This window comes from Polypterus senegalus, chromosome 18 (assembly GCF_016835505.1).
Source record: "Polypterus senegalus isolate Bchr_013 chromosome 18, ASM1683550v1, whole genome shotgun sequence".
In the NCBI taxonomy this organism is placed as follows: domain Eukaryota; kingdom Metazoa; phylum Chordata; class Cladistia; order Polypteriformes; family Polypteridae; genus Polypterus; species Polypterus senegalus.
The window spans coordinates 36,081,718-36,093,366 of NC_053171.1; the positions used below are offsets into that span (position 1 = coordinate 36,081,718).

The following is an 11,649-nucleotide window of genomic DNA, read 5'->3' on the forward strand; positions in this document are numbered from 1 at the left end:
AACGGCAAATTAACGCTGTTTTACGTCTTTCTCTCGCCCCAATTATTACAATCTCGCGCTAAACAAGAAGTCCACGTTAAATCTATAATTTCCCTCAAAACTCCTGGATACAGTGACATCTCGTACAAACACAGGTATCTGTACAAGGTGAAAGACGCCTTTGCTATGCTGAACATTATTAGTAATGCTTCATTAAGAGATCATCATGATGCACCACCATTTGGTGTGTGCTGTATTTGGAATATGGTATTATTTTGTCTTTTGTAATAAGTGCCTAAAAATGATCACACCTCAGTGGAGGCATAGACCTGATGTTAGGATGCGAGTAAACAAACGAAAACAAGGGCGAATGTTAACGCGGTTAATTTTGCTGGTTTTTGAAGGCCGTACCAACATCCCCCTGCAACCCCTCCTTTCTGGTGCCTGTTGTGTTCTGCAAACCGCGTGTTGCTGTTTTTTTTTTTTTTTCCCTCCTGGCTCCAAACTAGATATGTTGTCAATCACGGTCTTGCTGCCATTGGCTGGGGAGTTTGCGTCAAAAAGTTGCTCTTGCGATTTGTTCCTCAGCAAATCTCCCCGAGAGAGGAACGGCTCTCAGCTCGCAGTTTTTCTGCCCGTTTCATTGGACGATACACACTTTCCAAATTCAACCAGGCAACTTCATCGGGAAAAAGAGATACACCGACCACGGTGTGTGTATTTTTTATTATGGATCGAATATTTTTGACCGTTCTCCGCATTCAGAGTTCTAATTCATCTAAACGATCTTTTCCCTTTTCTTGCAGGGTTTCAGGATATTCCAGCATTTTGATCTGAATGTAATTGTAAGGGGATCGATTGCTCTCTTTGTGAGGTAAATACATTTTTGACAAAAGTGTTGTTAAAGGATAATTTGTATATTTTTTTTCAAATGAGAGTACAAGCTTATGATAAATCTGAAAGCACGACTGTAAATGTATTGAGACTGTTTGAGAATTATAGCTACATATAATCTATATATTCCACGAATTAACTTTAAACTTGGTTTAAAATATTGCCTTTTATTGTTATGGTGTATACGACATCAAAACCCGTCTATATAATGATTGGAAATTCATACAACATATACACGATCGAATGTTACTTTTAGATAACTTTTAAAGTGTATAATATGAATAATATGCGGTGCTTTAATACTTACAAAATACTGTACGTATATAATTTTTGCAAGGGGCCTGAAATCAGCTTGTAAACTTTCTTTCTTTCTTTCTTTCTTTCTTTCTTTCTTTCTTTCTTTCTTTCTTTCGTTCGTTCGTTCGTTCGTTCGTTCTTTCTTTCTTTAATTTTCTCCGAATTCCACGGAATGCCTGTTCTTGTAATGGAAATACAAGCAGACAAAGAGCGATAATTGAGGAGGCGTGGACCTCAGTTTCTCTGTCCTGAATTGAAGTACCCCTGCCACCTCCTAACGCCCCACCACCACCCCCACCCCCTTTCCATTTCTGTGGAAAAAAAACGCACCGGATCAGACTGCGAACTTTCATGGTCGTAATGTAATTATTAAGAAACAATTAGGGACAAAGAGATTACAGAACTTAGATACAAATGTATTGATGCTACATATTGAAGGATATTAACGGACACCGTTATTAGAATCTCAGACAACACTACATTATCGGATGAAGCCCTTAGACACACTAAAAGTTAGTGGTTACCTTTTTGTTAACTATTATCTGGAGGAAAACTTTTCGTTTACTATATTATTGTCAAATAAATAAATAAACAAGTGCAATAAGCCTTCAACAGGCTTTTCACACCATTTATACTCATACATATAAATATAGGGTCGCTAATATTAAACTTGGGTTCACACTTATTAAACTAGTTTGTACTCAAAATAGCATTTTCGGAGAAAACACATCTACAGGTTATAATCATTTAATTATTAACATCTCTTTTATTCTAGTGCGCCCAATACGACATGATGTTTCATAGCACTATAATACAGCCCGAAAAAGAAAACTCCAGGATTAAAAATCAAAAATGCAAAACTGAAATTTCCCTATTCAATGACTACATTTCAAATGAAAAATTCACACATATATAAAATTCACAATTTCTAAATGTGAAAATTATTCTATCCCACCATGTATATATTTTTTATTTGACTGGCGTTTTAAAATAAGTTAAGGACCTTTTTTAAAGACTGAAGGTCCTGTGTTAAATATACGGTAATAAATGATTTGTCGATTCTAAAACTCCGGGCACAGAGTGGGGAGACGGTTTTATAGGCAGAACGCAGGACTTTTTTTTTCATTCTTTTTGTTTTGTTTCATTCTTATGGAGCAGAAAATTAATCAGCGCAAATGCACAGCAGAGCGGAGGTTGGCGTCCTGTAATTAGGGAGCGCGTGCCATCCGGATTATCTCGTTAATTTATCAAGAAAAAAACATTTATTATAATTAAATCTTGGACAACGTAATTATTATTGAACGGGTACAGCGCAACTGGTAGATGGGGGTCTTCATGAAAAAGTGACAGATTGGACTGAGAAGCCGTTAGATAGATAAATCCTTTTCTGGCCCTGTTAAACTCAGAAAGAAGAACGGCCAGATAGGAATTCTTTATATCGTGCCTGCAGGTAGGGGATAACAGCTCTTCGTAGCATGTAAGTCCTGCCGATTTCTACTTTTGCTTGTAAACTAAATGTAGTCTTTTAATATACATTATTGAACCAGTTCCGCATTTATCTAGCGAAGTTGGTCCAAATGTTAAAGTTACAAAAATGCAATAATTATTGTAACCTATTTTTTTCATTTTACTTAATCAATAACAAGCTTTAAAACAATGTCTTGTATGCTTAAAACAGTTTGTTGATTTTTTTTTCTGAAATCCGAGCTACTTGTTCACTTTTCTTTAAAATTTTCAAAGCGTTTATATGCTTTTTTTTTTTTAAGAACAATGCCGTGCAAGGCAGTTTGTATAAAACAATAAGGCTAAAATGTCCAGATTGTTAAGGTTTTTCATAAAGCTTGAAATAAAGTGCTATATTTAAACTCAACATTTTCATTTATTATTAATACAAGTAATTGTAAGTAAAGCATTATATCAAGTGTACAGTATATGTATTTAAATAACCTTGACCAAACGACACTCAAAAAGTTTCTGTTTTTTCAGTTTTGCTCTAATTCTACTGCCGGTATTCTTTCTTAACAATTTAGTTTGAAAAATTTTGTCTATCGTTGAAATGATTAAGTTTTAAGGTAGTTAATTGAAAGATAAGCCATGATCGGCGCCTTTACATTTAGGGTTCAAGGCACTTATATGTATAATTATGCCAATACATAAGGTAGCATAATAAGATTTTTTTCCTTTGCCATAAATCAAGTTAGGAAATAATACACACATATTATAATTAATGATTTTATTTTAACTTCTGTCAAGTTTACGTCTAGTAAGTAAACTCAATCTAAGGAAAATAAGATAGAAAATAATCGTTAACAAATAACTAGAGAACAAGTATACAAGTTAAGAATTAATTTTCAGGTATGTGAATTGAAATGTTTCGATTGTTCGTTTGAACAAAAAGATCGTTTGTTAAAGTTACTTCTCCCGTATGATTAATATCCTCCTATCAAATGATTGTCTGCCTTAATACTCGACATAAAATTGCCAGGAACTGACCGAAAATTAGTAACGTGTGGAGGACTGCATGCGTGGATGCCTCTCGTTTGCTAAACTTACTGCTGCTGTCCACTTTTTAGGTACATCATTTAAGCTTGGAGTGATTCGCATTACATGAACAAAGCACGCAGATATAATTAAAACAAAGACTCTGTGCTAACTTAATGGCTGCAAAATGGGTTGTGGTGGGCTTCCTGAATCGAGTCTTTGTTTCTCACCAACGGGGTTTTGTTATCTGCAGTATTTATCTGGCCAGCAGTGGCCTTTGTCTCTGCAAATGGCCTCCGATCAAGCGGTGCATGTTGGAGACAATTAGCTAGTTGCAAACCGATGGGTTTCTATGCAAATCACAGCCTCTTGTTGCAATGTGATGTGTGCACATTTGAACGTATGTGTTTTGTTCTCGGCAAAGGCGTGTTACAATTATTGGGAGCTGCAGGTTTTTGAAGGGGACACGTTTGTATAGCAGAGCATCTTGCGGTTCTTGGAGACAGCTGGGGGTCCCGGGGCAGCTTTAAGAGTACTGAGGCACAAGTGTAAGGCTCACTCTCAAAGAAGAACTCGCAGCATCAGCATCGCGCTAAACAGTGCCTCCTGCTCGGCTCTTCTCATGTTCTCCTGCTTTTTTTTTCTTATTTCTTTCGCAGTTTGTCCGGTTTAGTCAACACGATCTGAAAAAGACAACTGATCCAAAGAAGAAAACAGTGGATTACTAGAGACGGCTCTTGAGTTTTTTCACCATTTTTGTAAAGTTTGTCCCACCGTCGAACTTTAGCATGATGTCTTATCTTAAGCAACCACCTTACACTGTAAATGGACTGAGCTTAACAACCTCGGGAATGGACCTACTCCATCCTTCTGTCGGTTACCCAGGTAAGCCTGTGGTTTTCGTTATTTTGAGAAATCTTGTTGAGTTTTCGAGTTGTGAGAAACTCTTAAGTTATTTTTTAAATTAATTGCAATTATGCTTAACTTATTTAATGACATCATTTGCATTTTTACCTCGCGTCGCCGAACTGAATCAGCGGGTTAAAAAAAATGGGAGGGTGGATGGATGGATTTTTATTCTATGTATCCGGTTTTTCTTTTCTTGTAAATGTAGATAAGCAGCCGCTGGTTTGTTTCATCTATTACTTTAAAGAGTGTACTTTACCAGATTCAGACAAAGTTGTCAAACTAAGAGATGAATGCTTTGCTTCTGGCATATAAATATATACTTTAAGATAAACTTTGTGCTCCCCGCTATACGTATTTGTTCTGATTAGCCCTTTTTCACAGATTCAGTGTCACCGACTTTCAATATTTTAGTTTCTGCCTTTGCGTTTCTTGGACTTACTTTATTACTTTTGCATCTTATCAATAATTGTAATAGTAATATTAGCACAGGAAAATTGTGTTTGTCTTTTATCAATAATTTATCGCTTCAATGCAATCTTGCAGCACATGATTGCACTGTATTTAAACAGTCCCATTGCTCGTGTTAGGATGTATTTAATGTGCTCATTAATTTACTTATTTCTATTTGGCCTCCAGCAATCACATTAAACAACCAAGTGATTATTCCGTCATCTGAAGCAAAAGAGAAATATTCTTATACCTCGAAGGACACTGGCATTGAGAACCGATACATAATGAAATTGTGAAATCGTTTTGTAACCCACCTTTCAAGCAAATATTCTGGATGATTGCTTCCACAGTTATTAGCTACTGATTTGTTGAATTAAATCATTTTCCATTACTTATTGTGCAATATTGCGGCATTTACACCAGGATATATCGTTTCTTGATGAATTATTCACAGCCTGTGACAATAGTGTTCACCTTCTGTGATCTTCAGGATTGAAATAATTCTCTTCAGATGAGTAAAGTGTTTTAAGAAAAAGTGCCTCGAGTAAAGTGCCGATATAACCTACTGAGCGCCTTTTTCTCTTTAGCTACACCCCGGAAGCAGCGGCGAGAACGAACCACCTTCACGCGCGCGCAGCTCGACGTCCTGGAAGCTCTGTTTGCCAAGACCCGATACCCGGATATCTTCATGCGAGAGGAGGTAGCCCTTAAAATCAACCTGCCTGAGTCCAGAGTACAGGTGAGTGCCAGACAGCAAGATGTGCTCAAGTTGTCCGCTCTTTAGCCCAGTACAATTTCACCCCTCCCTGGCAACCCAAGGGATTTTTTTAGGGAAGTCTTTAATTTATCCCGCATATCCACTTCAGAATGAACTCAAGAGCCTATCTGGGAAACTGGATAGCTTTTCAATGGAGTAGACTGTTCCCGCAAACACAGAGGCTCTCCAGAAAACCCCTGAGGTCACTTAAAATCAGTAAAATCTCTAAGTGGATTTTCTTAAAGACAGAAAGAGTGACTTTTGTCCACTCCGCCTTAGAAAGACTGTTAGAAACGGGAGGTGGACTGCAGCAGTCGCCAGTTTAACGTACTAATATTACGTTGTAAGTGGGTGCAAATGTAAACCCGACTCTGTTGTATCATATAGGAATACGGCCAGGACAACATGGGCCATGTGGCACAATTTTGGGTCATTAACGCAAAAAATAATGCAAAAAAATAATTGGATAGACATATTGAAAAACGATATGATGTAAAATCTTTAACTAAAAAATGTGCATTTGTTTATACTAAGCTTTTATTTAAAGCTGCGAGTTTTATATATGATGAATGTTTTGTGCTTAATCAAATGAGGAAGTGAAAAAACGGTGTTTGTAAGTGTTCATTCATAATAGAATATTTGGAATTAGCAATTCTGAAGATTTACTCTGTGTGTTTATCTTTTTATATGGTTGGAATGGAAGATTTGTCCTGTAGCCTATAACTTAACACAGATATTAACATATAATTACTTTTATTAGTATTGCATTTACAAACTCATGGCAATTAAACTAATTTTACCCGTTTAATAGTAAATATGCTATTTCTGTTATAATTGTCTATTATCGTTTTGACCTTGAATTACTATTAGGGGGAAAAAAATCACATCTTAAGTAATTAAATTAGCACATTGACATTTTTTCTTTCCCCATCCCTTCTCTAAAGGTTTGGTTCAAGAACCGGAGAGCTAAGTGTCGCCAGCAGCAGCAACAGCAGCAGAACGGTGGTCAAAACAAAGTTAGACCAACCAAGAAAAAGAGCTCCCCGGCCAGAGAGGCAAGCTCAGAGAGTGGAGCGAGTGGTCAGTTCACACCCCCCTCCAGCACCTCAGTCCAGGCCATTTCCAGCAGCAGTGCGCCAGTGTCCATCTGGAGTCCAGCATCCATCTCACCACTTTCAGATCCTTTGTCTACTTCTTCCTCATGCATGCAGAGATCCTACCCTATGACATACACACAGGCTTCAGGATATGGCCAAGGCTATGCCGGATCTACGCCTTATTTTGGAGGGATGGATTGTGGCTCCTACCTAACTCCCATGCACCACCAGCTTCCAGGACCAGGGTCTACCTTAAGTCCAATGAGCACCAATGCAGTGACCAGTCATCTCAACCAATCTCCCGCCTCTCTTTCCGCCCAAGGCTATGGTGCCTCCAGCCTGGGCTTCAACACTACTACTGAATGCTTGGATTACAAGGACCAAGCGACCTCTTGGAAACTGAACTTTAATGCAGATTGCTTGGATTACAAAGATCAGACCTCATCATGGAAATTCCAGGTTTTGTGAAACAGCAACAAGTAACATTGTCATTGATTTCAATAAATTCCTGCCTAGACAAGTGATCAAACTACACATTCCCAGTTTGCAAGTTTTTTTTGGTTTGAGGCACTATACGTAAACTACGCTATTTGTGACCCCCACACACACACTTCTCTTTTATTAAAAGTGAAGGCCTTGCTCCATGCTTTGTTAAAGCAGTCAGATTACCCTGTACCGAGAAAATGTGTCTTCACCATAAAGAGGCCCGTTCAGGTGAATTGGCCTGTGTGTTTATGTTAGTGGCACCTGTTGGATAGCTCAACTCTTCGCAGCTTTGATCATTGTCAACGTACAAACAAAACTTCAGAAATACACACTAAGACAATCCTTGTTTTCATGTTGGGAATGGGCAGGGTTCCTCATTACTTCACCACTTCTCCATCAATTGCTTTCAAAGTGAGAGACTTTTTTTAATTATTATTATTATTATATTATTATTATTATTATTATTGCTATTATTATTATTATTATCAGGGCCGTTTCTGAACTTGTACAATTGCTGGGCGTCCTAGATGCACTACTTTATTTAAAATGTTTATAAGGAGTCAATATGTAGTTTTTAAGAGACAATCAGTGTGTGTCTTCTATCAATGATACATATGTGTTTTTATCTGTGCTAGAATTCAAAACTGTGAACTGTTGTATTGTATGCAATCTGTGAGCTGTACTTTGCACCAGCCGGGAAGTTCTGGTGTAATTTATTAGGTTTATTTTATTATTATTATTATTATTTTTTAACAAGAAATAAATGGAAAAAACTGCCCATATATCAAAGGGGATTGGCTTTCGCAGAAGAGTCAAAGTGAAGCAGCACGCAGTACTCAAATACAGTATACAACCCACCCGTGTGTTTATTTCTCGCGATTAAATTAGTGTTATTTAAACTTTGGATATTTTCTCAGCCTGAGTATCAGCTTTATCCAGACTGAAGAAAACTGGACTATAGTAAAGGTCAATTGATCTGACCAGTGATTGCAGAGACTATTTAATTAAAACTGTTTTGTGTTTGCAGATGTAATGATATTAAATATCCTTATGCATAAACGTCACCCTTGAATTTCGCACGTATGTATGACTGCAATTAAAGTCGCTCTAGCATCAACGGAGTAGTCTTCCACTTTTCCTGATTGAGTAAATAGAAACCATTGAAGTACAAAATATTCAACAAATCACTGACTAATTTATTGATTGGATGAATCATTGGTTAATTAAATTATTGAATAATAAAAACTATGAATAAATAAAATAAGCTGCTCCCGGATATGTGGTACTGATTTATGATGCTTTCGCCATTCACGATCGCAAACACTGGAGGAATCGATCCTGCGATCTCAGTTCCCTTCCCATCAAAGGAGATGTGTACATTAAAAAATAATATTTATAATTATTATGTTTATAAGAAAGTCTTCTCCCTTGCCCGTTGCCTAGGCCTATACGTCATGATCAGTCTCGTTGTTTTGGATGGGAGAAGTTAAAGGACAAGTCTTACGGTCCCTTCCAGTTCCAAAAACGTTTTAAGAACATCAAAAGGACCTTGTAAGATCATTTATTCATATAATAAACGGAAATTGTCAACGAAAAATATTAGATAGTTTTGTTAAAATAAAATGATGTCAAAACGTGGATTTTAAATGCGCTATGCGATTAATGGTAAACAGAAATTTTGCGATAGGAACGCGTTTTAAATAGTTATTTCATGCTGGTAATTAAGACCTCAGTCACTTCACGAGTTTTTATAAAAAAATATGTACATATCGTGTGATTACACCATTGAAATGCGTTTTCTGAATGCCCACTGCCCAGCGCAAACAGCCGAAGTTTTCCTCCCGGCTGTGGACCCAACGCTGGGCGGGACGCCAGTTTATTGCAGCACAAACGATTAATGATTAAGTGTAATTTACTTGATGCATTAACCATTAGCAAATTAGCCACAGATTGGAAGACTTGTCCATCCAAATAAAGTTGTAATAATTTAACTTCTTACTTAATTTAAGGCGCATGTCAGAATTTTGAAAAAGGAAAGCGTACCGTTCAGGTTTGGACAAGGTTAAATAATATAAATAAAAACGTTGTAGATATGCATGGCCATGCCAAACGGTTGTGTATCTTCCATTATTTCTCTTAACATGTACGTGTTCCAATAAAAAAAACTATGTATAAAGGAAAACACATTCAAACCAGTCAGAAAAGGTTATGCATGCCCAGCTGTTTTCTTCCTTCTTTCTTTCCTTCTTTCTTTCTTTCTTTCTTTCTTTTTAAGGTAGTACTACTCAAAAGATTTTAATAAAGAAAGGGGAAAAATAAAAGAAAAGAAGTGGCTCAGGTATCCTTACAATTTTAGGCGTTTACCAAATGACCAGAATGAAAAAGTTCTTTGTGTAGTTTCACAGCTCTTTACTTTTGAGTGGCTGACATAAAAATTGCAGCTTGACAGACTTCTTTGCATTGTCAGAAACGCACAGCCGTCGCCTCCTTTTGCACTTTTTTTTTTTTTTTTGAAAAGAAAAATTCCTATATGCATAGGAGCATGAGTGTAATCTGAATCTGGCGGAACAACAACTGAAATTCGTACAAAAGGCAAGTCTCCCACTTCCAAACCTGTAATTTTACATGTTAAGAATAATAAAAATAATTCAAGCGCCGCTGAGTGACCTTTACTTGAGGAAGCCATTTTATGAGTACACCTCTGAAAATATCTATTTTAGTATATATTGAAGTTGGCTAATTAAAGACAATGTCATTTACGCGGAGTTGTAAAATGTAATATTCAATGAGCTCCTTGTGTGTTTTTCTCTATACAACAAACATGAAACAAAAATCAAAAAATAATAAAATGAATGAACCTAACTTAACATTCCTGCACGATCGGACATTTATATTTCCAGTCTCTTAAAAATAAGTGAAGAAAGTAGACTAAGGACTCCCTTGGAAAAACAACCAGGCACGTGGATTTCAATTTAAATGTTTGTATTTTATTTGTTAATTGTATTGCTTTGCTCACTTTTTTAAAACGATATTCCTATTAACGACGCCTGTTTTTCTTTCTTTCTATTTATTCAGCCGGTGTATCTCTGATATCAATTACCACTCCGCTGTTTTGAGGTCGCACTTTACATTTAAGTAATTCAACGACTGAAATATTCATTTTTTAGAAATCAGTCGGATAATTCAAGCGCTCCCTTAACTCACATTTAACATACAAACATCCAAGATTCCCAGCATACCTAAGAGGCAAGTCTTGAAAAAGGACATGAAAGTAAACTCAGATGCTCGTAAGACACTTGTATTCCAATTAAAGGCATTGATAGTGTATGGCGATTTCCATTACATATGAAGAAATAATTCATATTTCCAGATTTCTTTGGCGTACTGTTTTTCCCCATAATAAGTGACGAACATGCGAGCAGCTTCTCCAAACAGAGCCCACGGTTTCCACGATTAGTGTTGAAACTTTTCAAGCGATGTGAGGCATGGGAAAAGGCTTTTAATCCCAGCCTCAATGCAACACTAATCCCGGCATTTATAAGGAGAGGTTTCTCCAGGGCACGGTTTCATGATCTGATCTGAAATTGGTTAGTAAACAATCTACCACTAAATTACGCAATAAAGGAAGTTTTATTCTTTTTTGAGGCGTAACACGAATTGAGCTTTTTTCACCGAAATGATTTTTTAGTGTTTTAGAAGTTGCATTCGGGGTTTTAAACCAATTTCAATGATTTCAATACGACCATGAGTAAATGGTTTCAATATTCATAATGGAAGGATGAACTCTGTTTTGGATTCAATTGGACTACCTCCACTAAATCGCCTTTTGCAGTATATCACACACATTTCGTAAATGAACAGTCTTATATTTTAGTCGATTGGTATAAACTGGGTGAAAATTCAAATAAATACAGTTGTTAACGTTTTGTTCCTCTTCTAGTGGGATCAGAAAAATAATATTAAAAGGTATTTTTAGATTTTCTTTACAAGATCGCACTATCTGACTTGTTTTAAATGCGGGGTGGTGGGATGGGTGGGGAGGATTTTAGAAAGTAGAGGTCGGCATGTGAGGGCGGTGGGAATGCGGACCAGTCACCGTTTCCTTAATTACTTTCATCCCCACTTCAGCAATTTGCCAAAAGTCGCTCTTTCAATTAGCGTCTTCTCTTCTCCACTAATCTGCCTTCAATAACTGGGACCCTGGAAATAATGCAGAATATAGCCATGATCGCGACTTTCAAAGAACGCGAGGATTAATGAGAATCTTGTAGATGACTTTTTTTAAGCGGCAGAGCAAAG

At 36.9% G+C, this 11,649-nt stretch overlaps 1 protein-coding gene across 1 annotated transcript; it reads left to right on the top strand.

The window, feature by feature from the left end:
* The first annotated feature begins 534 nt into the window (after positions 1 to 534).
* Positions 535 to 8,665, top strand: otx2b (orthodenticle homeobox 2b). Its single transcript, XM_039742017.1, has 5 exons — positions 535 to 690; positions 786 to 853; positions 4,311 to 4,536; positions 5,598 to 5,749; positions 6,712 to 8,665. Exons 3-5 carry the CDS (start codon positions 4,440 to 4,442, stop codon positions 7,330 to 7,332), a joined length of 870 nt encoding a protein of 289 aa, XP_039597951.1. The 5' UTR covers positions 535 to 690; positions 786 to 853; positions 4,311 to 4,439; the 3' UTR covers positions 7,333 to 8,665.
* The last annotated feature ends 2,984 nt before the right edge of the window (positions 8,666 to 11,649 follow it).